The sequence below is a fragment of the Mustela erminea genome, chromosome 13, assembly GCF_009829155.1.
Source record: "Mustela erminea isolate mMusErm1 chromosome 13, mMusErm1.Pri, whole genome shotgun sequence".
Taxonomy (NCBI): domain Eukaryota; kingdom Metazoa; phylum Chordata; class Mammalia; order Carnivora; family Mustelidae; genus Mustela; species Mustela erminea.
Window position 1 is genome coordinate 92279806 of NC_045626.1, and position 27127 is coordinate 92306932.

The following is a 27127-nucleotide window of genomic DNA, read 5'->3' on the forward strand; positions in this document are numbered from 1 at the left end:
TCTCCACAGTATCTGCGGGATGGCAGAAGCCCTGATTTTAGAGCTGTAAGAAGAGGGAAACGCGAGTAAGAGGCATCCCCCCACAGTGTGCCTTCCCCTGGGGCCCGGCCGCGCTGTGCCTCCCAGACCCTCCGCCCTGGGGCACTTGTGTGCTACACAGAGTAGAGCTCCCCTTGTCCCCTTGCTTGCTGTGTGGCGGGCTGGAGACAGCGGGGCTGCTCGGGGCCCATGGGGAGGCGGCTGGCCGTGCAGGTTGGGCAGCTCAGGGCCCGGGTCTGGGCGCTGGGGAGACCGTGGCAGGCAGGCCGTCCCCTCCTGGACGGGGCAGCGGGAAGACCCAGGCTCCGTCTCTTGCAACCTGTGTGTGCCTCCGGGACTGGCCACCTTCTAGAGGCCGCTGCCGGCCCATCCGCCCTCACCTGCTGGCCTGGGGCTCTGCCCCTGGCTATAGGTGCAGTCAGGCTGGGGACGGTCCACATCCAAGACACGGAAGCACAGAGCCCAGCAGAGCCTGTCTACCCTGCAGTGGGGGTAGACCACTGGGGCCGGGTTCCGACAGGCAGATAGGAAGAGCTCTCTGTCGGCGTCCCTCATGAAAGAGCGGGCCCCGCCCCGTGGGCGCCCCGCCAGGCTCCGCAGGCCCCCCAGCCAGGCCCGCACCCACCCTCCCCCCCACGCTTGGGGCGCTGGCTGCTGGCGGGGAAGGCAGCCTGTGCTGCCAGAAGGCTGGGGAGCCAGGCAGCCAGATGGCCCCTCCGCAAGGCTGCGGTTGGTGTCTAACTGCTTTTTTATTGGAAAAATATGGGGTGAAAAATTGTGTGGGGCTCATTAGGCAGCCTCCTGGGCCTGCACAGGCTGCCGTCTGCCCCAGTGGCCTGGCCAGGTGGCCGCTTGGCTAGTGCTCCTCGCTGCCCGTGGCCGCAGCGCTCCCTCAAGGGACGTCTGTCTGGCCAGCCCGTCTGTCAGGGCCTCTGCCAGCTCCGAGCTGCGGCCGGCCAGGAGGGGCCGCGATCCCCTGGGGCACCAGCACACTCCCACGGCCGGCCCACAGCCTCTGGGCTTCACTTTGCTCTCTGCTAACTGCAGGCCCGAGGGGTGCCTGTGGCCTGGGGTAAGCCCCTAGAAAGCAGGTGGGGGGCCGCCTGAAATGAGGCGGGTGGCAGCCGCCCCTCCCCTTGGCCGCCCTTGCCCGGTCTGTGCCCTGTGTCTGCACTGAACCCAGTCTGGCCCAGGCCCCTCAGTGCCTGGCTGAGGGCCTCCCTGCGCCTCTGTTTTCTCTCTGAAATGAGGCTCGTGAGGTCCTCCTCCTAGATCCCTGTGACCTGTGAGGAGGGGACGCAGTGGACCACACTCCCGGCCCTCTGGCCAGTAACCCTTACATTGCTGGACCATGCTTGACCCCTCCGGGGTCAAGGAGGGCTGATGCCAGGGCAGCGCTCAGTGTGTGTCCTGGCGGGCTGGGGCCTTGCCCCTCCGGCCGCGCACCCCACCCCTGCAGGAAGTCCTGCTGGCCGTGCAGCTCCCTGCTCACAGTGGGCTTCCCCACGGGTCTCTGCGGAACCCACTCCTGGGAACCCCTGCCTGAAGTCTGCAGGAGGCGCTTCTGTCCCCTCATCTGACGTCCTGTCTCCGCAGGTCAGGTGCTGCGGGGCCAGCAGTGCAGGGAGTGCCTTAGAGAAGCACAGAGCAGGCGCAGGGGGAGCCCTGTGGGCGTGTGGGGGCAGTGTCTGAGCCCGGCCCTTTGGGGATGCTGAGCCCAGAGTGCGCCTTCCCGTGGGTCTCTCCGAAGCAGGGCCCGGGCTTTTTGCACGATGAGGGCCCAGACAAGAACTGGGTGTGGCCGGTGGTCCCAGCGAGGACCACCAGCTCACCTGGCTCCAGATGACCCTCCAGAGGGATCTCTGTCCTGCGGCCTGTTCTGAGCAAGGCCCCCCATGATAGGCCCCCCAGGACTGGAGGCCCCAGGGAGGGCCAGGCTGTGGCAGCCCCGCAGAGAGGGTACAGCCGGCCCCGGGTGCAGGGGCGGGCATGGGTTGAACACCGCTGTGGCTCCAGACGCTCGCGTTTTATAGTTCTGGAGGTCTCGAGTCTGAGACAGGTGTCCCGGGGCCCAAACCAAGGTGTCAGCCTTGCTGTGGTCACATTGGGCCTACCGGGGCCCTCCAGGCTCACTGCCTCCTGGAGAGCTCCGTCTCTATGTCTGTAAATCCCTGGGCCCCTTGGGTGACGGACGTATTCTCGGGTTCTGAGGGTTAGGACTGGATGCCGTGAGGACCGCCATTCCCCCACCGTAGCGGAGGGCTAGTGCCCGGGTCTCAGGCCATGGCACACGGCGGACAGTGCTTTCCAGGACCAGGGGCCCAGAAGAAGCAGGTCAGGGGAGGGGGGAGGGAGGCCAGAGTGCTCTGGGCTGTAGGTGACCGTCACTTGCCTCACCGGAGGCTGACTGAGACGGAGCCTGGGGACCGTGGGTTTCCCCTGTGCAGGGATCCCGCAGCTGTAGGGCGCTCAGGCTCCACTGAGCCAGGCCAGGCCCCCAACACTCGAGGGCGTGTTCCCGGGGCCTTGCCTCCGTGGGTGCACACACAGCCCCAGCTGTGGCTGGCCGGGGCAGATGGAGGTGCTCCCCTGGGACAGGAAGCAGGGGCTGCTGTATTCAGTAGAAAGCAGAGGTGCTGGGGCCATTCGGCCTGCATGCCCCTTTCCAGCTCCGTGACACCCGAGAAGGTGTCGGGGCTGCCTGTCCCTCCTGTCCCCCAGCCAACGGCCCTTCTAGAACAAGCTGATCAGGACGTGGGGGTCGGGGTTTGGGGAAGCCCCCATGCCTACCCCCTGAAGGTTGTACCAAGCCTGACTGGGGTGGGGGCTTACAGAGAGGCTGCCTTTCTGGTGGGCTGCTCCCCTCTGTGCCTGGAGGGGGTCACAGCCCCTCAGGCCCCACCTGCCCGGCTAAGCTCACAGGCCTTGCATGGGGGCCCCCATGGCAGATGGGAGCAGGCGGGCACCCCAGGGTCATTCAGGGCCAGGCATCGGCTGAGCACACATAAGCCGGCAGACGCGGGGAGAGCCTGGAGACAAGCGGGGTGGGTGGGGCAGGGGTCCTTGCGGGTCGAGACACTCCACCCTGCCCCCCAGGTACCAAGCCTCTCTCCCCTCTCCACCAAAACTCGGTGCCTGCACACCCAGCTGGCCGCTTGGAGGTCCCCCAGCAGGATCCGGGGGACTGCCCCACTCGGTCCCACCCCACCCCTAGAGGGGGAGAGCTGAAGAGCCAGGCCTGCCTGCCCCCTCCATTAGAGCACCCACTTAGGGGCACACACCGTCCCGCCCCCACACACGTGTGTTCACGCCCCACAGTGCTGTTACGGGTACATCTGCTCTGTGTGCACACACATCCCTGAGAGAGGAAGAAGAGGCGAGAGAGGGCAGGGAGAGAGACTCCCGGGCAGGTTCCACACCCAGCACAGAGCTGGGTGCAGGGCTTGAGCTCACGACCCTGGGACCAGAAATCAGGAGTCACCCACCCAGGCGACCCGAGATCCTCACCACCCAGGCAACCCAAGGTCCTTATCTTCGTCAGCGCTGCGGAGACCCTCATCCTAGTATGGTCACATTCTGAGGTTCCAGGGGGCACATCTCCTGGGGCCACCACTCACCCAGTGTGGCACGCAGCCCCGACCTGCTGGTGTCCACCTCCTGGACATCTTGAGCCCCATGGCGGCCACGGCCACGGCGCTGAGGACTGCAGGTAGCCAGGGGCCACCTCCCCGGGGGCCAGCGGCCATCCGAGCCCTCCAGCTCAGCTCGGTGTCCTGGAGCCGCTGCTGCTCCGGTGCCGTCAGACCCTCCCCTGCAGGCTCGCAGCAGGGTTTTCTTGATTCTGTGAAATCCACTCTTGGGCCACATCTGTACTCCCTCCTCACCCTGCTTTGCCCTAAATCTGCATTTCCCAGTCGGCAAGGAGGCCGTGTGGGCTGTTGGGAAAGGGTCTGACTTCACCCTCTGTCAGCTCATGAATGGGCCTGGGGGGTCTTTCTGGCTTGCTTTCCTCCCAGCACCATGTGCCGATTAGCAAGGACGCTCCCGGGACCTGCCCCCACGCCCCGGCCTCAGCGGAGCCCGCCAGTCCACCCCCGTGGGGACCTTCCGGGCTAGGCCAGGAGAACGGGGCCGGCCCCGGGCTGGGCAGTGAGGGACGAGAGGGCACTCGGGCCCGACACCCTGGCCCTCTCCTCTCCCCGAGACCGCGGAGACCCCTGGCCACACTGCCTTCCCCCCACAGGGCTCTGTCCTTGGTCTCAGGAGGTGTTCTGGTCCTTCCTCATCTGCAGACTCCGCCTCCACTTACCCCAGAGAGGCAGCCTGGGTAGGGGGGCACCTCCCCCGGTGCTCCTGGGGTGACACACGGAGCTACCACGTGGAGTGTGTGTCCCCCCGGGAAGCCCCTCTGCTCCCTGGCCACTGCCTGTTTGGCCCCAGAATTGCACCTTGTCCGTCTTTCATGTCACAGTTGCCGGCCTTTGTAAACAGACAGCCGTGCCCTGGGCTCCCCCAGCTGGAGGGGGACACAGCGCCTGCAGGCAGCCTTGAGAACCACGTTTGACACAAAGACAGGCTTCCCCTGGGGTCTAGGGCTGCGGTGGGCGGGCCACACGGGCAGTGGGGCTGGGCTGGGGCCGCTCCCCCCGGACGACAGGTCTCCAGGCGCCTGCTGCCCGCGCTTGGACTGGCCCGGCAGAAGCACGCCATCCCACCCCCGCTGGCTGTGCCAGGGGTAGGGTCTCCGGCCCGCTGGGGGAGAGTGGGTACAGCCTAGCCACCAGCCGGGCTCTCTCCTCTGAAGAGGCACAGCAGAACACACCCCTGGGGGGGCCCGAAGGGTGCAGAGCTCGGTTAGTGAGGAGCGCCCGTCCTGGCGTACATCTGCCCCCGAGAGTGCGGGACCTGCTCAGGGTCATGGAGAAAGGACAGAGCTGGGACTCCACCCGGCCCTGTGTCCACGGGCGTCCCCTCCCCCTGCTCCTTCCCTGCAGGCCCCTCTATGCCTCAGCCTCAAGCCCATGGCAGGCAAGAGTGAGAGCAGGGCCCCACCTAGGCCCCTGGCCAACCTCCCTCTACAGAGCTCCCGGCTCCTGTCACCACTGCCCCCTGCCACTCCACTGGAACAGCCCCATCTCCTCCGCAGGACACGCCCACCACCATGCTGCCTGGCTCGTCCCAGCAGCTCCCAGCTAGGCCCACTGTTCCCCACCCCCCACCCCAGCCTTATGGTGGGTCAGACAGAGAGGGTCTTCAAGAGTCTCTCTCTTTCCTGCCTAAACCTGGACCCACTTCTTCTTGCTCAACATAAACACCCAGGCTCCCTCGAGGCCCTGCCAGGTTGCTCCTGCCTCAGGACCTTTGCACTGGCAGTAAGCTGTCCAGGAAAAGCTCTTCCCCAGAGTTCCCCTCACCTTGGTCCTGCCTAGAGGCCCCGGGTTGGAAGGGCTTCCCTGCTGCCGCTCGGAGCAGACGCCACGCCCGTCCCCATTGCTGTTCCCCCCACCCCATTTGCACTTGTCTCACCTGTTTCCCCGTGTCAGCAGCTCCCACAGGGCCATAAGCACAACCCAGGCCTGCTGATGGGCATTTGTATGTTGACATGCTGAGAGCAGCCTGCTGTGCCCCACGGGCCCTAAGTTCTGCACTCCATCCCCTTGTTGGAGCCCTGGATACAGACTTGGGGTGTTCTTGGGGCTGCTGTGGCCACTGCCAGGAAGCTGGAGGCCGCAGACAACACAGACTGGTTATCTCACAGTCCTGGTTTCCACTGGGTTTCCCCTGAGTCAGGGTGGGGCCAGGCTGTCCCTCCCCGGCTCCAGGGGAGAATTGGTTCCTTGCCGCTTCCAGCTCCCAAAGACGCCCACATTCCTAGCACCTGGCCCTTTCCGTGTCCAGAGCCGGCAGGGTGGCGTCTTCCCATCTCCTTCCACTGGTAACGACCCTGGGATTACACTGCCCCCTCCCCCAGTCACCTGCCCATCTCCAGCTCAGCTGGTTAGCAACCTGAATTCCACTCTGCCATGGAGGGTGACCACTCACAGACTCCTGGGATTGGAGCATGACATCGTTCAGGGCTCTGGCTGCTGAACAGAGAGAACCAGGTTGGGACACCCCACTGCATGGACCCCTTTCCCCTTTGCTGCCCGAGGCCTTGGAGCCAGGGCTGTGTTCGGGAGCTCATAACCCTGTGGGGTGCGGTGTGGCGGGTGAGGGGGCCCGTAGACACTCGCCTGTGAGGCAGACTCCTCACCAGCCCCTGATTTTCCCCAGGAGGTCTGGCCTCTGCTGCCTTCCCTGAGGAAGAGCATGTCCTGGCTGAGCCCATAGAAACCAGTCATACGGCTGGGGTTCAAATCCGAGCTCTGCCGCAGAGCAGCTGCATGGCCCCGGGTGGGTCACTTCTTGTCTCTGCTTCCGCTTTCTCATCAACAGTGGGGGTGATGGGGTGTCCTCAAAGGACGGAGGCGTGAGGGCCCCACGATTTCAGTTATAGGACATACTGTGGCGTTCCACAGCAGCTAGTGTCTGCTGTCTGTGGCAGGAGACAGCAGAACTTGGGGGAACAGTGTTCATTTGCCAGGAGAAGGGAGTACGGAGATTTGAAAAATGATTCGAGCAGGACAAAAGGACTTAAGGCCCCCACCGCGAGTGGCACTGTTAGCCGTTTCTTCCGGACCCTTGGAGATTACTGTGTCCTCTGCAAATGTGTCCATTCATGCACGGGAATCCTGGGGCTGGTCAGCTCGGCTCTCTTGGGATAGCTACGCAGCAGGCTCCCCCAGTGTGGACCCGGCCACGGATTCTCACAGCCTGGAGCAGGTGTTTGCAGCTTCTGACCTGGGCTTCTAAGGACGCCCCCACCAGAGCTCACCTCCTGGTGCCCCCGAGCGTGCGTTCTGCGTGGATTGTCGCACAGCTCGTTTCATGAAGGGAAGCTGTACTGCTGGCGTCCTGGGACCCCTGTGTGTACGCTCTGGAATGTGAGAGGCCCACCGCTGCCGCTGCGCCCGGGGGCCAGCGCCGTGCCTGGCTCAGTGTCCGCACGTGCGGGCGTTCGCAAGCGGCGGTGGTTCTCCTGGACCTGCAGTGGGCTTCCTCCCGCGGAGCAGCCTGGAGGCTCGGGCGGCCCGTGCCCGGCAGTAGCCGATCTCGCTTCCAGTGACTGATGGGACCCTTCCCCACTGTGCGTTCCCGTTTCGCAGACGGTGAAACCGAGCCCCGGGAGGGCGGAGCTTCCACCGTACGGACGTAGAGCGCTGTCGCTCTTTCCTCGCCGCTCAGTGGCTCAGTTTCCCCCTGTAAACCGGACTCGGGAGCCGTGCGTAGCTTGTTGCGAATCGGAGGGGCTCGGGCCCACAAAGCGCTCAGCACCGCGGGTGCTGCGGCCGCTGGCCTCGCGGCGGACAGGGAACGTCCAGGCTCCGACCGGCGTGCGGCCCGGCGCGGGCAGATCCGCGCCTCGGGGCTGGATTAGTCGGGCCTGCCCGCGCCCCGCCCCCGCCCCGCCCGCCCGCGCTCTCGCCGCCGCCTGCGCGCCCGCCAGCAGTGCGCCCGCCGCCGCCGCCGCCCTCTCCGGCCCTCGCCGCGCCCGACGGCGCCGGGGGCCCCGCGCACCGCCAGAGCCGCCCACAGCTCTCCAAGCCGGTGCGCCCGGCATGCGCGTCGCCGGCCCGGGCTCCGGCTAGGCAGGGCGCGCCGGGAGAAGGGCCACCTCGACGGCCGGAGGTGGCGGGGGCCCGCGCTCCGCCGCCCGCGTCCATGCCGCCCGGCCCCGGCCCGAGGACGAGCGGCAGTTGCCTGCAGAGCGCGTCAGACCCGGGGCGCCCGCGCGGTGAGTGCGCGCTGGCGGCTCCGGGGAGGGATTCGGGACTTCGGGGGCCGGGGACAAGACAGCAACCGTCCCTTCCAGAGGAGCGGGGCTCAGGAGAGGCCCCCGGCGCTCTGCCCACCCCGTCTCTCCCGGGAGCCAGGCGCGCGGAGACCCCGCGTCTCCGGCTGCGTCCGCGCGGCCCACGTGGCGGCCGGCGGGCGGGGGTGCATCCCTGCGGAGGGTCCCGGGCCTTGGGGGGGGCACTGGGGGGCCCGCGGCAGAGGCGGGGCCGGGCGTCGTGGGGGACGCGCGCTTTTGTTTGTGCCCCGGCGGGGGCTCGGCCACCGCGGTTCCCGGCGCCCTCCGCGCTCACCTGCCCGGAGTTGGAGTTCTTTGTCTGGGGCGGGGCGCGGCGGGCGGAGGCTGTGCCGCGTGTCTGAGCGGAGGCTACCCCGCGGGTCGGGTCCTCGAAGACAAAGCGCGCCGTGACCCCCGCCGGCGGCCGGGATTGTGCACCCCAGGGGAGTTAGGGTCGGTCGTGACACACTCCCTACCGGGCGTGCCCTCTCCAGCGAGACCGTGAACCTGCAGCCCTGGCCCCTCCCACCTGTATTTTCGCCTGGAGTGACCCCTTTCTTCCGTTCCCACGCTGGCTCAGTGCCAGGTTTAGAGACGCTGTGGCTGCCTGGGTCACATCCCAGTAGATGGTCTTCGGGAAGTTATTTGCAGAGGTCTGGTGACTGCCCTGGGGCTGCCCACCCGCCTTGGTCAGCAGGCCAGCTCCGGACCCTCCCCCTGGAAGAGAAGGAGCGGAGGGACTGTACTGGGCGACCTCCAGAAGGAGCGCCTCTTCGCTTGGCCTGGGAAAGGGGCTGGCACGCGGTCGCCGCCTCGCAGCCGCCTGAAGCAGTCTGAGGGTGCCTGCCCCGTCTGTTCGGAACCTTACCAGATGGGCATGGCTGCGCCTGGCCAGATGTCCAGGCCGCTCACTGTGGTCCAGGAACCTGCTGGGCCCCTTCCCAGGACCCCTGCAGGGACTCAGATCCCTCAACCTCCCCAAGCAAACTTTAACTTGGGCCCTCTGTGGCACCGGGGGTGGAGGGGACCGCATGGACCTGGGAAAGTGCCTTCCCTGCTGCCTTTGCCAGGGGGGCATCCAGGGTGGGAGGTAGTGGTGAAGACACTTCCCCCCACCCCCTCCACTGTTCCCCTTGAATTTCCAAGTGCCTGGGGCGCCACCTCCTGGCCCCTATTCAAGGCCCTGGCTTTGAACTAAACCAGCCCGGCCTTAGGTGAACTTGCCCCCCCCATCCCCTAGGGTGGGACCAGGAGAAGTTGTGCTGGACAGAACACAGGAATTTTCTCAGTGCTGCTTCTCGGAGTTCCTTTCTGATACCACCTTGTTCAGATGGGAATGCCTCTGCCAGAACAGGGGGCTCGAACGTGGTTGGGGCTTGGGGACACCACCCCCCACCTGCTTCCCTTTACCAGCCCAGACCCCTCCTGGATGGTGATGGCAGCTGGGGTTTTGAGCTCGGATGGTTTGCTCTGCCTAGAGATAAGGAGCCCTCTGGCAGTGGCTCTGAGCTGGGGACCCCCGAGGATGCTCGCGCGTTTAGCGCCATCCCTGTGGCGCAGAGGGCCTGTCAGCGCATCCGATGATGAAGACCTCAGGGGGCTGCCTTGTTAGAGGAGGCTGCAGGGCACACAGCGTCTCTCTTTGGCAGCACCCACGCGCATCCAGCTGAGCAAGAAGAGCCCTTCAGATCAGGCACCAGGGCCCTGGTACGGGGGTGGGGGAGGGGTCAGGGTCAGGAGCCACGTGGGCCTCCCGCAGCCTTGCAGGATGGGGGGAAAGACTGCAGCTGGGGGCACTGGGAAGACGCTGGAGCGCTTGAGTCGGGGGGTGACCTGTTCTGATTTGGATTTAAGAAAGACTCTGGGCTTCGTGGGGAATTCATCTGTGGGCACGTTAATGAGCCCAGGTAATGACGATCGCAACAGAGCTTTCAGGGGCCCTGCTGTGTGGTCCTGGGGTCATGGTGAGGGTCCAATCCAGGAAGGACTGGGGTCCCCGACGGCCCTTGGGGGGGTGACCCATGCGCCATCGGGCGTGGGGGTGCAGTGGCCATCGTTACGGGCAGATTCAGGGCTGTGCTGCTGTAGAGCGGACGGGCACGAGCTGTCCTCGTCCTGGTCCTAGGGCATTATCACTTTGCAGACAGACAGGGGGCCTGGCTGTGTCTGGAACCAGAGGCTGGGCTGCAGAGCCCTCTACCCCTCCGGGGCTGATAGCCCACCCGCCCCCGCCCCTGCAGACCCCTAGCTCGGGCGTGAGGTGGTGGATCCAGGGACTCTGACAAGCACTACTCACCATGTAGGATGTATCAGGAAGAACAAACTGGCAAGGAAACCAACGTGGGAGAGAAGAGTCACGGCCGTGGCGCCCCTGTGTGGGAGTGCAGGGTGTCCCACCCAGCTGGTAGCGAGTGAGGAGGTGACACACAGCCTCCGCGGTCTGGGAGGCCAGGCAGGGAGGGCCCCCCCATGCACCCGTGGCCACGCTCCGTCAGGCACGGGAGCGACGCTCCAGGTCCGCCTGGAGCGTCCGCGCCTCAGGCCCGCCGTGGTCTTGCTCACGCGTCAGGGCTCCTTCCCCTGCCTGCCCCAGTGCTCTGCGCTCGCTCAGCGTCAGCAGCCTCCCTTCTGCGGCCCGCGCCCTGGGGCACGGGGCTGTGGTTTGGGGGTTGCGTTACCTCCCTCTTCTTGCCGGTCCCGGCTTTGGGGACATGAGTAGAAAGGACTGACCCCATTCCGGTGTGACTGCGAAGTAGCCCAGCAACAGGCCTGCATCTCTGGCTCCATTTTTGACATCCTGGGTCGGTCTGACTCGACAGAGGGAGCAGCTTCCCCTGCTCCTGGCCGCCGGCTCCCACCGCACGCCGTTCACTTCCCCACCGATGAGCAGCGTCCAGCCTGGGACACGCACGGCCCGGGTCTGCGCCTGGGTGGGGAGCGCATCTTGTAACCGACTCCCCTGCCCCGAAACTGCCCCAGTCAGTGAGACGTTCATGTTTCAAGTGTGCGGCCTGAGGCACCGTGACCAACCTGTAGGACTACATCCGCCCTCACGGTCCGAGAACGCTTTCATCGCCCTGGAAAGCTCCCTCGTGTTTTCTTTCGATTTGGTATTTATTGTGGAAGATCCACATAACAGAACTCAGCATCTGGACCGTCTCTGCGTGCACATGAAGAGCCATTAAGCACGTCCGCTCTGCTGTGTGGCTGCCACCTCCGGGACTCTTCCCTGGAAACGCGACGCCGTCCCTGCTGAACCCAGCTCCCCCGCCCCGCCCCGGTGCCCCATCTGAGTCTGTCTCCTCAAATAAGTGGGATTCCCCCAGTGTCTGCCCTTCTTCTGGCCTCGTGCTGCGCACCGCGTCCTCAAGGTCTTTCCAGGTAGCAGCAGTCAGGATTTCTTTCCTCTCTGAGGCCGGGCAGCATGCATTGTCCGTCTGGACCGTTCTGTTCTGCCAATGGACACAGGCCCCTCCCCCTTCCTGGCTGCTGGGAATAGCGCTGCTGGGTCTGCGGGGCAGATACGGGCTGCAGACTCCGCTTCCAGTCTGGGGGAGCATGTGCCCAGGAGTGGGATTGCTGTTCCACGTATTTCCACACTGAGCCCTGTGCGGACCCCCGGGACCCCTGCCCACGGCGGCTGCACCTCTTACCTTGCAGCAAATGGTGCTCGAGGGCCCTGGCTTCTCTGTGTCCTCGCCGGCGCCTACTGCTGTCTGGCTTTGGTGGTGGCTGAGTCCTTGGGCTGTTTGCTGCGCGCCTCCTGCCCCACCGCCCCATGCCAGCCACTGGCCACTCTCTCCACCAAGAAGTCCAGCAGCAGGACCTCTGCACACATGAGAGGCAGTGGTCCCAGGGCCAGGGGACGTGATGGCTGGAGAACTCATGGTTTCATTTTGGGGTGATGAAAATGTCCTAAGCCTGGCCAAGGTGACAGTTGCTCACAGCTGCAAAGACCCTAAAACCACAGAATCTTACACCTTCGACAGGTGAATTGTGCAGCATATGAGTTCGAGCTCAGGGAAGCTGGGTTTTTTTGTTTATTTGTCAGAGAGAGAGAGAGAGCATGTGCACAAGCAGGCAGATAGACAGGCAGAGGCAGAGGGAGAAGCAGGCTCCCCACTGAGCAAAGAGCCCGATGTGGGACTCGATCCCAGGACCCTGGGATCATGACCTGAGCTGAAGGCAGCAGCTTAAGTGACTGAGCCACCCAGGCGTCCCAGGAAGCTGTTTTTTAAAAAGTCAACTAGTGGGGCTCCTGGCTGACTCGGTTGGTGGAGCGTAGGACTATTGATTTGGGGTTGTGAGTTCGAGCCTCACGTTGGATGTAGAGATTACTTAAAACCTTGGGGAAAAAATCAACTAGCAAAAAAGACTCTACTCAGGGCAGTTTCAGGGAGCTCCTTCCCATGAGCTGTGGCGGGGTCCTCCATGCGGGGCCACTTCCTCACCCTGACACCCCACCATCTTGTGTGCATGTGGGCGTCTCCCCAGGAGAGAGGCTGGTGAGGGGGAGGGTCCATGAGGAACCACCTAGAGCAGAACGCTCTGCTGTGGACGCTGCATCTTATCCTAGCCGTGGCCCCCAGCCGTGTGATTTGGACCAAACTGGAGGGTGCTGTCCTACCGCCTGTTAGGTCCCAGGCTCTGCTCCATCTTCCAGCACCGGGCCCAGTGGGGTCCTTAGGTTCCTGGGGCTGGTCCTGCCGAGGTGCCCCTGAGTGCCCAAGTCCCAGCCCCCCATTGGCAGGGTCACGCTGAATAGCCACATCTCTCTTGAGCATCCTCGATTCCAGTTGTGGGTTGAGGGACCTGTGTGCCCACCTGTGTGGCGGCTGTAGGCACAGGAGGACACATTTGCCGGCCGGGCAGCCCTGGCATGCACAAAACCCATCCAGACCTATGTCTGGGGGGCAGGGTAAGAGCCAAGTTCAGCCCTGGGCCCTTCCTCCCTCTGGTCTCTGACCTTCCTCTCTGTCTTCCAGGCATCTGTGGGCTCCGAGAAGCTTTTTGCCCCAGCAGCCGATAAAGGTAAGCATGTTCCTTGGCCTCACCTCCTGGTCTTCAGAAAAGGGTAGGACTCGTTCCAGAAACCATCGTGAGAAGGGACAGCAAGCCTTTTGGGGCAAGAGAATGGGTTCCAGATTGGGCTCAATCATGGGTCGGTTTCTGGATGCAGAGCCTGAGGCAGGAGTTATGTGCTATGATTTTCAGCCCCCCATCAAAAGCTACAAGGAAAGCAGAAGTCAGGGAGCAAGGTCAGCACTGGAGCAGTGGTTCCCAAAGTGGGGTTCTTGCCCCTTCACTGGGACTGGAAGCAAGGCATGGTCCCAGACCCTCCCCAGGCTCATGGGGTCAGGTGCTCTGGGGACAACTGGCAGCTTGTGGTTTGGCACCTGCTACACCCACGGTGTAGGCTGGCTGCCACGGCCACCACTACGTACATGGCTAATGTTGCCTGCACAGCAGCCCTACCCCCTGGCCAATAGCCCCCACATGGGTGGGGTGGCACAGGGACAGAGTGCCAGAAAGCTCTCTTAGCCAGCACTATTCTAGAGAGCAGCATCCATCCTGCCTACCAGGGTCCCTGGACCCAGCACAGAGAAGGGGCCCTTTTGCTTGGAAAGCTCCGTCCAGGTGGGACTGGACGCAACAGGCTTTGCAGCACAGAAACGTGGGGACCACAGTGGCTTGGGAATAGGGCATGGTCTCCCCATGATTCTGGTGGGGAAGCCTCATCCTCAGATTAAAGCATTTCAGCAAAGCATGCACATGCCCGACAGAATCAGGGTAGGGGAGACCAGACCGGTCCTGGGAGGGAGGCACACTCTGCCGGCACTGACCCAGAGTGGAACACAGAACTAGGGTGTTTTCAACCAATAATCACAAACTGGGCAGCTAAAAATGGACGGACACTTACCCATAACAGTCCAGAGAACAGAAGTCTGAGCTGAAGGTGTTGGCAAGGCCACACTCCAAACACTCCTGGGGAGGTTCCTTCCTTTTCCACTCCTGAGTGTCCCTGGACTCAGAGCCATGTCCCTCCTACCTCCCCTGGCCTTTTGTCTTAGAAGGATGCCCATCACTGGGTTTAGGGCCCACCCTGTTTCAGACTGGTGTCATCTCAAAATTCTTAGCTTGGTGACATCTGCAAAGACCCTTTTTCCAAATTAGGTGACATTCACAGGGATTGTCACCTAATGACAATCCGGGATTACGGACTGTCGGTTCAGACGTGGCTTCTTGGCACAGTTCAGCCCACTGCCCGGTCCACTCACGTGCGCAGGCAGAGCTCAGGAAACCAGTCAGGGCTCTGCAGTGCCCAGGGAGGGTCACAGCAGGGGTGATCCCTGGTAGTGCTCCTGCTTCCCCAGCGAGGGGAGAGGCCGCAGGTAGGCTGGGGCCCTGGTGGAACCCAGCTCTGCGCAGCCCACACCTGCCTTTTTCTGTCCTTGGGGCTGTGCGTCCTTCGAGAGGGGCCGGCACAAAGAGGGAAGAGAGGCAGGAAGGAGGTGGGAGTGCCAGGCCGGCTCCCCTTGGCGGCTGTGAGCAAGTGGGTAGAGACGGTGCTGTGACCCGTCGGTCCCCGTTCTCATGGTGGGGCGGCAGCCTTCTCCCTAGCTCCGTCCCTGAGCAAACAGATGCAGGCTGGTGGCTACAGTGGGAAATGTCCCCCTAGAGGAGGCAGAAGGAGCAATTTCCTGCCGCCACCTGTTTCTGCCAGGGGAGGAGACATCCCAGAGGTTCAGCGGCGTCCCCTGGGTCTCTCCAGCCCCGTCCCACAGCCATGCAGCTGCAGGCTTTACGCTCCACTCAGCATGGCAAGTTCCCGCATGCGCCCCAGGAGGAAGTGAAATCCGCCAGCAGCCCAAACAGGGTGACCGCAGTCAGGAACCTGGATTCCCACTCCTGGGAAACTCCAGACAAAGCTTCCTCCTGCCTGGACATGTGCCCGCTGCCTAGACACTGCATGGACAGGAGGGTTTGGGATAAGCCGGTGGGAGGTCAGGGAGTGGGCGCACACAGCTCCAAGGGGACCAGTGTCAGCTGGAGCTGCCTGGACAGTGGGTGTTGGGGGGGATCCAATGACGACTTGGATGTTGGCGGGGTGGGGGAGCAGCAGCTTCCTCCCACCACCTCCGGCGGAGGCCAGTCCTCTGGAGAGTCTCCCCCAGGGCATGGGCCCAAAGACGGCTCAGGCCGTGGGTCACCTGTGTGGCTTCAGAAAGAAAGCAGGCCACTAGTGCGCGTGTTGCTCAGTGGCAAGGGTGACAGGTGAAGGTGTGGCCAAGGCGGGATGCAGCGTCTGGAAGGGCCTGTCCACGCAGGCCACGGGTTCGGAGCCGCTGCCCTGCTAGGGCGGAGTCCGCTGCACTTGGCCTCCCTCCCAGAAAGTGGAGTCGCCGCAGGCTCTCTGGACCCCAGCCCTGGCCCCTGTGGACTGGGCGGGGGGGGGGGGTGGGGCTCAGTCGTGGCCGCGACCTCGCTGCTACTGTCCCTGAGTCAGGCCCAGCTCACTCCGGCCCTCTCTCCGCAGGCCCCACGCTGGGCGAGGAGGCTGAGGCCAAGGCCGGGGCGCCGCCCAAAGTCTCGGGCCTGGAGCGCAGCCGCGAGCTGAGCGCCGAGCCGCCCTTCCTGCCCACCGTGCGCAGCCCCGCGCCCTCCGCCGGCCCCGCGCCAGGCGCCCCGGCCAGTCCGCCGGTCAAGAAGGAAGCCCCCGCCCTGCCCCGCCTCACCCCGCAGCCGCCGCCCGCGCCCCCGCAGCCCCGCGCCCCGCTCCCGACGCACGTGCCTCTGCCCCTGGGCGCCTTCGCCGGCCACGGCCAGGCCGCGCACAACGGCCTGCACAGCCTCAGGTGGGAGGGGCGGGGCCTGCGAGCCGCGGGGGCGGGCGGGGGCGGGGCCCCGCGGACGCCCCGCCCCTGGGCGCTGAACCCCGCTCCCCGCAGCAGGAGCAGCAGCGCCAGCAGCAGCGCCAGCCTCGGGCTCGCGAAGCACGCGTCCCTGTCGCCTCTCGGGCCGGGCCCCCACCTGTCTACCTCACACTTGGCGCTCCGCTCGCAGGCCCAGCACCAGCACCACGCGGCGGCCATGTTCGCTGCCCCCCCGACACTGCCCCCGCCCCCGGCGCTGCCGGCCAACAGCCTGGTCCTCCCAGGACACCCTGCCGGTAGGTACTGGCTGGGGCTGGGGTCACTGTCCCTCCACTCTGTGGTCCTCCCCTCTGGGCAGGTGGGAGGGATGTGGTCTACCCGGGGAGGGGGTGCGGGCACCAGAGGCAAAGCCTCCCCCACCTGGTCCCAGACCCCAGGGACTGATGGCATCGCGGCCTCAGCCCCCACCCCCCACCCCCCACCCCCCACCCCCCACCGCTGCGGGCTTCGTTTCCCAGGCGGGAGGTCCCACTGCCAGGGACAGAGGAGGCTCCCTGCCTCCGCCTGGCCTGTGCACCTGTGCTGGCGCATGGGTGCCCTGTATGTGCCCACGGAAACGCAGACGTGTTCCATGCTCTTTCTGAGTCCTTGCCAGGCCTCGTCAAGGGGAGGGACCTGGAGCATCTCCGTTGCCCTGCCGACAAAGGCTTCCAGGGCCTGCTGTGACCCTTGCAGCCTCTCACCCCTAGTGTGTCTGGGACGAGGGCCCCAGACCCTTTGTGGGCGCGTGCGCAGCTGAGTCCTGGAGCAGGGGCTTTCCGGGTGAACGGCAGCAGCCTGGCTTCTCCCTGCTTGGTTCTGGCAGGTGCCCCTTCAAGGCCGAGTGTGGGGTCATTGAAGATTCTCCCAGGGGTCTTGTCTCCAAGTTCTTTGTAAAATCCTGAGCAGCCCAGCGCAGGTGCGGGCAGCCCTGTGCCCTGGGATGGGACCAGGTCGCTGGGCTGGGGGGACAGGGGGCACCGGGGGCTCACGGTGTTCTCTCTTGCCTTTAGATGCCAGCCTGTTGATCTCATTCAGCCAGCCAATCATGTATTGCCAGCCTCATTCGGGGATTCTGATTGGTACTTGGTCACAGGCTCCTCTCTTACCTCCACCCTGGGGCCCGCACCTAGCGAGCGGCCACCACGGCTTGGCCTGCCGAAACCAGTGCCAGGTGACTATCCGCCTCGCCCCGCCCGGAGCCCACGGCCGACGTGCCTCTCCGTCTCTCTCTCTTTTTCTCTTGTAGATCACGAGCTGCTCAGGCAAGAGCTGAACGCGCGTTTTCTGGTCCAGAGCGCTGAGCGGCCCGGCGCCCCCCTGGGCCCGGGGGCTCTGCTGCGGGCGGAGTTCCACCAGCACCAACACACACACCAGCACACACACCAGCACCAACACACATTTGCCCCCTTCCCCGCGGGGCTGCCCCCGACGCCGCTCCTGCCACCCGCCGCACCCCCGCCGGTGCGTAGGCCCCCCATGTGGGCGGGCGGGCGGGTGGGGCACACAGCAGGCACACGCAGACGCTCTCCGCACGCACGCCGGCCAACGCCGGCCCTTTCTGTCCGTCTGGCCCCTCCTTCTGGTCCTTCTGTGGGTCCCGTCGTGAGGTTCTCTGTCCTGGGCTTGGGCGGGTACCCCACGTCTGCTCACGGGTGACACGGCCTTGGGGCCAGTCTTAGCCACACAGGATTTTCAGCATCTCGGTCGGCAGCAGGACAGCAGGTCTGGAGACTGAGACAGGACTGAGGGGGGCGGGAAGCCAGGACTCCCTCCCAGGGGCCCTAGGTGGTGGGCCCCCATCTCTTGAGCCAGCTACCGTGTGAGGTGGAGTCTGTCGCAGGGGTTTTGCTCTGTAAAGGGCCAGGCTGCTGGGGGCCTGGGTACATGTGACCGCCTGACCGCCGGCCCTGGGCTCCATGCCCCCCGTGATGACAGCAGCGTTCCCTCCCAGGCATCAGCCAGGACACTTGGATGGCACAGACGGGCCCCTTTGCACTGCCCGCCATGGGACCATTAGAACAGGGAGGGGACCCACCCAGTCTGTGAGCTGGGCCCCAAGGGGCCAGTTCAGGGCATTGGGCCAGTGTCCTCAGGGACCCCAGGGGTCAGCTGGCTGCAGGCCACCAGCCACAGGAAGCAGCTTTCTGGGCCTCCGCCTGGCCCAGCAGGGGTGCGGGTGCTGGGCCCAGTGGAGGGTGTGGGTTGGCTCAGGGAGGCCTCACTCTCCGCTTTTTTCTTTTCCAGTTTGATAAGTACGCACCCAAGCTGGACAGCCCCTACTTCCGACATTCCAACGTGAGTGTCCCTCTGGGGTCAGGGGGCTAGAGGTCACGGTTAAAGGGTGGGGCCGCACCTGCCCAGAGGCCTTGTCAGGTTCCCTTCCGCGTAGCGCAGGGCCAGGCCCAGCGTCCACAGCCGATGCCCTGCGCCCAGCCTCGGCCTGGAACGCGCCGTCTTTCTCTTGCAGTTTTTCCCGCCCTTCTCATCCGCCGTCCCCGGACTGCCCACTCTGCTCCCACACCCGGGCCCCTTTGGGTCCCTGCAGGGTGCTTTTCAGCCCAAGGTACCAGCTGCGCCTGGGGTGGGACGGGGTTCAGGGCACATGGGAGCCCTTGCTGTGCAGTGGTGTGTGTTGTGATCCTGGTGTTGGTGCGAGCCAGCCATCCCGGGGGGATGGGGCTGTGCAGCCCCGCGGCCGGCGGGGGCTGGGGGCTCCCACACTCCCTGAGGGGCCTCCGCCGGACCCCCAGCCTAGGCAGTGGCCGGGGTTGGGGGGACACCAGGGAGCAGCTGTAGTCAGGCTTCACGTGTCCTTGTTCCTCAGGGCATGGGGGGCAGAGGGGCAGAGGGGAGGTCTTTGTGGGGCGGTCAGTGTGGGGGCATCCGCGTCGCAGGAGGCCCCAGAGAGGAACGGGCCTCTTCCTCTCCTCCTCCCCAGAGCGGGGCTGCCTCAGCCCCGTGACCCGGGCATGTCCTCATCCAGAGCGCCTTCCCGCCGTTGCCCAAGTCCTTGGGCAGAGGGTGTGGGAAGCCAGGCCCCCGCGGGTGGCAGGGTGCAGGGCCCACTGGGGTCCTCCGCCTGGGCCCGGGCTCTGCAGCTCGGTCATATCCTGTTCTCTCCCTTCAGACTTCAAACCCAATCGAGGTAACGGGCCGGGCCAGTGCTGTTCACGCCCTCCTCCAGAAAGCCCCTGGGGTAGGTGGCCTCCCTGCCCCCCCCTCCCTGGGGTCACCCAGCCGGCCCAGTCCCCCTCGTGGAGGGTGGTGGCCGCAGCAGGGCCACTCGCAGAGCCGGGACCTCACCCTTCCCTCTCCATCACTGACAGGTGTCCGACCCCTACCGGACTGCAGTCAGGGTGAGTGTGCGGCACACGCCCGCACATGTGTGCCTGTGTCCTTGGGAGGGAGGCTCATGGCTGGGGAGGATGGCGAGGGCCTCACAGATGGCCCCAGGGGTGCCCAGGACAGCAGGAACCTGGGGAGGCAGCAGGAAGAGGCCCCCCCATGAGGCTGAGTGTGTGGCCCGCCCTGTCACAGAAACCTGGGAGGTGGTGTGCGGTGCACGTGCAGATCGCCTGGCAGATCTACCACCATCAGCAGAAGGTCAAGGTGAGCCCATCCCGCATCCTGCCGGCTGGCAGGTGTCCCCATGCACTGCTTGTGTTGGCACAGGGGACAGGGCTGGGGAGGAGTCCAGAGGGTGGGGGGTTGCCCAGGAGGCCCCCAGGCAGGGGTTTGGGAGGAACTGACCCTATTTTGTCCCACCAACATCATTTGAGGTGTCCGCATGACCTTTCCTGCAGGCATTTAGAGAGCACTTGTGGTGTGTGTCTGGGAGGGGCAGGTGGCCCAGGTGGGCCCCCAGGCCATAACCCAGACAATACGGGGAAGAGGCAGCCATAGGCACTCTGGGGACATGCTGTGGGCTGGGGATGCCAGGGAAGGGCAGGCAGAGGCAGGAGAGGCCCTTACCCACACCAGAACGGGGGCAGCCTGGGCCTCAGCCCCTAACCCCCAGCCCCAAAGGGTCCTGACCCCTCTGTTGTCATCTCGGGTCACACGCACCTCCGTGCATGGCTTTCAGAAGTCATCACGCCAGCATGTACTATGAGAGGTCCACAGGGTCCTAGGACAAAACACCGTGTGTTTCACTCTGCAAATGTTTGAATGTTTGGCTAAGCCGCGGGGGCGGCCCCCACGTGGGCCGGAGCACCCACTGCAAGGACAGGGCCCCCAGAGGGTCTGCGCCCCCTTGGCCGCGTACGGTCGTCACAGCGGAGCCACAGGCATGTTTGTTTTATGTAATAAACTTAAATGCTAATAGTGAGGCCAGATTCAGTCACCGGAAAGTTGGAGCATATTCAAAACAACAGTACCTGAATCGGCTTTTTCAGTCCCGTTCTGCAAAATTGTAGCACAGGGAAACTTTTACCGACGGAAGCGTGGTGTCTGTCTGCACTGAGGTGCTCTAGTGTAGACGTGCGGCTCTCGGGCCGCAGGAGGCACGAGCCGCCCCCTCTACGCGTCACACGTTGTCCTGACAGCACGTGGCTCTCCTCTGTCGGGACGAGGGTCTGGTTCCGCCCCAGCGGGAAGGACACGGCACGCTGGCGGCCGGTGGCGGGCAGGACAGGCGGGCCCTGGACGTGCTCTGTCCCTCTCAGCAGGTGCAGCTGGAGCCCCACAAGCTGGAGGTGGGCGCCAAGCTGGACTTGTCCGGCAGACCCCCAGCCCCAGGCGTGTTCACCGGATTCCACTACCCGCAGGACCTGGCCCGGCCCCTCTTCTCCGGCTCGGGTAAGGCGCCGTGCCCAGAGCACAAGGAAGGGGGAGGTCCTGCCTGTTCCCTGGGCTGGGGCGCCGACAGGACAGTTCCAGACGCATCCGCAGGCTTGTTTCTCCCACGATGCTGCTGGCTCAGTCCCAGCCCCCGCCACCTCTGTGCCAGCACGTGTGACACCCCCCACCCTGGGCCCCCACTCCGCTCTGGAGCTCCCGCCTCTGCTGTCTCCCCGCCCAACCCAAGGTAGGGCAGGAGTCCTCCCCGGGTCTGGCCTGCCCCTCCCCGACTCTAGCCTCCCTCCCGGGACTCCTGGGAAGGGTTTTGGCGCAGCTCCCCAAGAATCCACACGTCTTTCCGGCACCATCTTGCCATGCTGGGGCTCTGGGACCACTGCCAGTTTCCAGGATCACGGGGAGCCTCCTAGGACTCAGCATAGGTTACCTGCAGGGCCAAGATGCATCCCAGGGAACGGACATAGCAGAGTGGGAGAAAGGGAAAGTCTCGCGGCGGGAGATCAGCAGGAAGCCAGGCGCAGGACGGCTGAGGGCTGGCCCGGGGAGGTGCAGGACGCACCCCATTTCCTCGGCAAGGAACCGAGACAACCCGCACCCTGTGCTGTGCTGCTGGGACACTCGCAGACCCGGCACGCAGGGTTCCAGCGGGGAGCGGTCACGTGGCTCCTCTGTCTGCACACACCCAAACCAGACTCCCAGAAGGAAAGCAGGCACCCCGCACGAACCGGTGTCTGTGCAAGGGAGTAAGGTCCATGAGACGCTGCTGTGCAAGGAAGCTGAGAGCCTGAGCCCCGAGTTCCCAGCCTCACCCGCAGGTGCTCCCGAGGCCAGCTGCCCGGGCCACAGCGCGAGCAGCGCCCCATCCCTGGAGGGGCCCGCTCCTCCCTCCCCAGCTGTCAGGACCAGGGCTCACCTCGGCCCTCCCTGACCGCCCTCCTCCGTGTGCACACGCTCTCCTCCGCCTGCAGCCCCCGTCGACCAGGCCATGCACCCAGTAAGGGTGGGCCCTGGTAGTGGGCTGGGGTGCTGTGTGTGGACCAGACCACGCAGGCTGGTCTCCAGCAGCGTGACTTGGCCAGTCCCTGGCTTCAGCTGGATGGGGGTGTCCCTCAGAACGCAGAGGTCCCCCCATCTGGCTTCAGTCCGTGGAGTCGGCAGGACGTGTTCTTGCTGTGGGGCCCAGGGAGCTGTGGCTTCCTCTGCTGGGCGGAGCCCGGAATCAGGGTGCCATCCGCCCACCCGGACCGGGCCCCGCGGACACGGACGCAGGTGGCCTGCCCTGCCTGCTGGGCATCTCGCCCCGCGGCAGGGCTCAGGCCTGCTCTGGCGTGGCTGTTTCTCCGCACGTCTGCGCCGCTGCCCTTCCTGATTCCTCCAGCCAGAAGCCTCGCTGCGGGCTCGCTCTTGTGTGTGCTCTTAAAGCAGCGTGGGCCCCCTGCACTCGCGGGGACACGTTTCCATTAGCGCCAGGCCAGGCTAGTTCTTACTAACGAAGTTTCCGTTTGATGACTTTGGCCTGTGAGTCCTTCGGGAGAGCAGCGGGTTGTGTGCTGGGGAGCCCGCGGAGACGGGAGACCGTGTGGGAGCGGCGGTGGGGCTGGCCGCGGAGGCCCGTACGAGCATAAACTGTCCGCTGCAGTGTCCCCCGAGCCGGGGACATGGCGAGATGAACGCTCTCCACTGCGGTGTCCCCCAAGCCAGGGACACTGGCGAGATGAGCGCGGCCGGTCACCGGTCTGCACCAGGAATCCTCCCTCTACAGTGGCCGGCGTGTGTGGCTACCGGGCCGGACCCCGACCCCACGGCCCCTGCCCGGGGCCCAACTTGGCCGCCCTAGGGGTGCCGTCGGGCCAGGCTCCTGCCCAGCCAGGGCCGGACTGTGTGCTGACACCTGTGGGCTGTGGCTGGGGGACGCGGCAGGAGGGGACGCGCTCTCTTCAGCAACCCTTCCGTCGCCAAGACCACCTCTTAGCTTCCAGCTGGAGGTTCTGGGGCCAGTGCCCCTGGCGCAGCCTCAAGGCCTGCCTCTACACCTTGTTCTCTGGGGACCCCGGTGCCTTCATCCCTCCCGCCTCCCCTCGTGAGCTTCCGGCGGGAGATGTAGACAGGCCCCTGAGGAAGCTGGGGTGTCCCCGCTCTAGGAATGGCCCACAGACAGGAGGCCCCAGGTCTACCAGGCTCCTGTCAACCTGCTCTCATAGGTGCTGCCCATCCCACTGCCAACCCGTTCGGACCCTCCGCCCATCCCAGCAGCTTCCTGACCACCGGTCACCTGACAGGTAGGTGCGCTCTCCGGCCTCTGAAGTCTGACGGGGGGAGGACGCAGGTGAGCAGGAAGGGGACCCTGAGAAATAGAACAGCCCTCAGACTATGTAGGGGCACCTGCCTTCCTCTGGGGTCACAGGAGAGGGTCTGGTGTTCGGGTGAAGTCAGGAGGGAGCCCTGGCGGGAGCTGTGAAAAACCCTGAACCCTGGTTGTCCCCACAGACCCTTTCAGCAGGCCAGGGACCTTCGGGGGCCTGGGGAGCCTGGGCAGCAGCGCCTTCGGAGGCCTGGGGAGCCACACACTGAGTGAGTGACCACCAAGCTTGCTCTCTGCTCTCCCGGCCGCACGCATGGGCTCCCGCTATGGGTTTGGGCTGCACCCTGACCCTTGGCTGACGGTTACCCTCTGTTACCTCCCTGGGTGCAGGAATGGTGTGCTTCTCCCCAGCAGCCCTGCGGTTCCCCGGGGCACCCTCACTCAGGGTGGGGATGCTGTCGTGGCCTCACATTTCCACTCTTCTCTAGCTCAGGGCAGCGGCATCTTTGCCCCCAAGGAGAGCTCTGCACTGCATGGTCTGCCCAGCCCCCATGAGGCCTGGAACCGACTGCACCGAGCGCCACCCTCCTTTCCCACACCACCCCCATGGCCTAAGCCTGTGGACCCTGATCGGGTCTCAGCCCTGACCAATCACGACCGAGAGCCGGACAAGGGCAGGGAGGAGCGGTGAGTGGCACCGGCCTCAGCTCTGTGTGGAGGTCCCCTTGCCGTACTCGGGGCTGGGCAAGGCCAGTAGAGAGAAGGCCCCGTGGAGAACCCCAGGATTGGGGGAGGGGCCACGGAGAGGGCGGATCCTGCCCTGGAGGTGGCCGCAGGAAAGGTCAGCTGGGCTCGGTGACCCCAGCGGGGCCTCTGCAGGGAGCCGCCTGCATCTTCACGGTGGGGTCTGGCTCTGGGAGGGGTACCTGTGGGAGAGTCCCCTGGCCGGGAGGACGGGGCTGAGGCTGGCCACCCCTGGGCAGCAGCACCAGGTTGGCAGAGCAGGTGGGAGTCCTGTCGCAGAGTCCGCAGCAGAGCCTGGAACCTGAGGTGGGTCCATTGCGGCTGGCCGATGGGGTGGACAGGAGCCGGAGCCTCCCCGCCTCGCCCCTCCTCCTGTTGGGGATCCCTAGCCAAGGCCCTGGGGGCCATGCCCTCTCCTTGTGCCGGACGCGGGGCAAAAGGCCCAGAGGCACACTGTGGTGGGGCTTCCCCAGCGTGAACTTGCCTCCGTCCTGCCTCAGGGGCTTCGTGGCTTGGGTCTGGGGAGAGCTCTGGGGTCCCGCTGCAAAGCTGGTTTCCGCGTTTATCAAGGGGAGGAAAGACACGGGGTGTCGTGGGCCTGTGTCGACAAGATGCTGAAGGGACCCCCACAAACACCCCAAGGATCTGGAGGTCATAGACGGGGCGCTTGGTAGCAGCACCCTGTTACACGAAGCTCCTCTTGACCCCGGGCTGAGTGAAGGTGTCTGTCTTGTCACTCCCAGGGACCTCCTGGAGAAGACGCGCATGCTGAGCCGGGCCTTGCCCGCAGCCCCTCTGGGCCCCCCAGTCAGCAGCTTCCTGCTCCGTGGCCAGAGTGAACCGGGCCGGCCGGGGGGCCCTGCCGAGCGGGAGGCCGAGCCCCGCGTCAAGGAGAGCCGCTCTCCGGCCAAGGAGGACGGCGCCAAGCTGGCTGCGCGCCCGCCGTCTCCCTACAGCAAGGCGGCCCTGGGCGACAGCCTGCGCCTGGCAGGCCTCCTCGGCCGAGAGCCGGGGAAGCCGCCCGAGGCGCCCGCCGAGCGGCCCCAGGGCGATGTCAAGGTGAAGGAGGAGCGCAGGGAAGACAGTGACGCTCCCGAGCCCCCAGGGGCCGGGCTGCACCCCGCGCCCGAGCGTCCACGCGCGCCCCCTGCGCCCCTGCAGCTCGGGCCCAGCCCGGTGGCCCGCGAGCGCCTGGGCTTCACGTGGGACCCCCTGCGCGACGCCTACCGCGGCCTGGAGCTGCCCCGGCGCGCCCTGCCCGCCTCCGCCCCCGCCCCGGGCCCCGCCACCCTCTTTGAGCCCCCCGAGCGCCCCTACCGCGACCGCGAGCCCCACGACTACAGCCCAGAGCGCCTGCGGGAGGCGCGCCGCGAGGAGCTGGAGCGCGCCCGGGCCGCACACCTGGGTGCCGCCGCGCACCTGCCCCCCGCCGCCGCGCACCTGGACAGCGCCGCGCTCCTGCCCGCGCTGGGCTCCCTGCACTACCCGCGCCTCGGGCCCGCGGCCGCCGCGCTGCACAACGGGCTCTTGGCGCGGACCCCGCCCGCCGCCGCCGCTGCCCTGGGCGCGCCGCCCCCGCTGGTGGCTGCGGGCGGGCCCCCCACGCCCCCCGGGCCGCCGCCGCGCAGCAGGACTACGCCGCTGGGGGGCCACGGGCCCGAGGCGCGTGACTATTCCCCATCCCGCAACCCCCAGGAGGTGGAGGCACGGTAGTCCCCGCGGGACCCCGCGCCCGTGTACAGAGACCCTTCCACAAATGCACTGCTGTAAACTTTTCTACGCGGACGTTTCTAGAACCTAAGCACAGCGCCGTCAGCCCTGGGGTGACACTTGCTTAACACCCGAAGTCTGCACAGTCTTTGCTGGGGGTGATCTTTTGTTTTCCGAGCTTGGAATTAGGCTACTGGAGGAGAATTCAAGTTTGTACATCTTTTCCCACAGGTGAGAAGCGTTTTTAATAGATTTGTATTTTTTTCAATTTTGTGCTCTTTAGACATTTAAAAAGAAACAAAAAAGAAACTTTGCTTTTTTATCTTCAGTTCAGATTTGCAATGTAAAGGCCTCAGATCCCGCTCTAGAACCCCAGGATCTTTTGTCTTATTTATGGAGAAAAAAAAAAAAACGGTCATTTTGTCCAGCGCACTGTGAGGCCCCCACTCAGGGCCCGCCTGGCCCTCCCTTGGTACTTGGAACCGAAGTTACAGATATATATTAAAATAATAATAATACTGTACAAAACTCTTTGCCTTATGCAGAAGCATAAGAAGATTTCTTTTTTGGTTTGTTTTTAAAAAAAAAAACAAATGAAATATGTAAATAGTCTGTTAATATAAATATATGACGTTATTAAATTCTTAACCTAGGTAGACTTTATAAAAGGCAGTTTCTAGAAATCTCTCTGGCTCTTTGTGTAACCTGGCCACAAGCCCGCTCGCTGTCCTTTGGACGCGCTCAGAAGCTACACTGCTGCAGATCTTCAACTATGCAAGCGCTCCGAGGTGGGGCAGGCCGGCCGGCCCGGGGGCGTCCCTTCCCGCGGCCCCGGGGGAGCCGGGCCCCGCCCTCCTCGGACCCGCGGCTCTGGCCGCAAGGACAGCTCTGTGCACCCCCGTGCCCGTTGCGTTCTCAGACTCCGTAGCAGTTTTAGGAGTGGAGAGTCTGGAGGTTCGCTGCAAACAGGAGTAGTAGCTTCTGTCCACTCTCCGTGCGCAGGCGTCAGCAGATGTCCCCGCGCGCCCCTCCACCCGTGGAGGCCTTGGCATGATCTTTTGGTTTCGGTTTTGCTTTCGTAACCACCCGAACGTCCCCTCGTCCCGCCCTCCACGTCCCTGTCCCTCTCTGTTCCTGGCATCGGCGCCCATGTCCGCTGCGCTCTCGGGCCTCGTTGGTTGGACCGCCTGCGGCCATCTGCTCTGTTCTGTATTTTCGACCCGTGTGTCCCCTGTGGACTCTGGTGGTTTTAAACACTGAGTTCTCGTGTCAATCAATGAAGATAAATACAGCCTTGATTTTGGATCACAAGGTGGTCGGGTGTTCTGTGTGACGTGACAGTGGGTGGTGCTCTCCGCCCCCTGCAGGGCGGCCGTGGCGCGGGCCGCAGCTGGGTGGTCGGTACCCCCCCCCCCCCCGCAGAGCACCTTCACGGGCTCGTCTTCGGACCTCCCGCTCTGCCTGGACCGGCACCCCAGGGCTGTTCCCGCTGCCGGAATGCCCTCGCCCTTTGCCTGCCACGCCTACCTTGGGCTGCCGTTGGGCTGCCGAGCCTTGTCCTCTCTGTGTGCTGGACGGAAGCTCACATCCGTGCAGGGCCGGTTTCCCACCACCACCCGCCGCGGCTCTGGCCTCACACAGAGCCGGGGGAGCCTTTTCTGGAGACACGGGGACTCGAGGCGGGAGGGCACAGGGACAGAACTGGCCACCTCCGTGCTCTGGAGGAGA

At 65.0% G+C, this 27127-nt stretch overlaps 1 protein-coding gene across 8 annotated transcripts in view; it reads left to right on the forward strand.

The window, feature by feature from the left end:
• FBRSL1 (fibrosin like 1) overlaps positions 1-26082 on the forward strand; it is a 76948-nt gene extending 50866 nt beyond the window's left edge. The window contains exons 6-21 of one of the 8 annotated variants that reach the window (XR_004278334.1): positions 12916-12961; positions 15468-15786; positions 15880-16100; positions 16857-16925; positions 17093-17307; positions 18091-18141; positions 18314-18409; positions 18974-19042; positions 19173-19202; positions 19384-19455; positions 20511-20643; positions 22785-22922; positions 23131-23214; positions 23434-23632; positions 24433-25630; positions 25729-26082. Coding sequence is in view for 7 of the 8 variants with exons in the window: in XM_032311536.1 (XP_032167427.1) it covers positions 12916-12961; positions 15468-15786; positions 15880-16100; positions 16857-16925; positions 17093-17307; positions 18091-18141; positions 18314-18409; positions 18974-19042; positions 19173-19202; positions 19384-19455; positions 20511-20643; positions 22785-22922; positions 23131-23214; positions 23434-23632; positions 24433-25402 (2712 nt within the window). In the remaining variant the exon portion in view is untranslated. Of the gene's footprint in view, positions 1-12915; positions 12962-15467; positions 15787-15879; positions 16101-16856; positions 17018-17092; positions 17308-18090; positions 18142-18313; positions 18410-18973; positions 19043-19172; positions 19203-19383; positions 19456-20510; positions 20644-22784; positions 22923-23130; positions 23215-23433; positions 23633-24432 lie in introns of all 8 variants that reach the window. The other 7 variants (XM_032311538.1, XM_032311536.1, XM_032311537.1 and 4 more) reach the window with 7 other exon arrangements.
• Positions 26083-27127: the final 1045 nt, after the last annotated feature.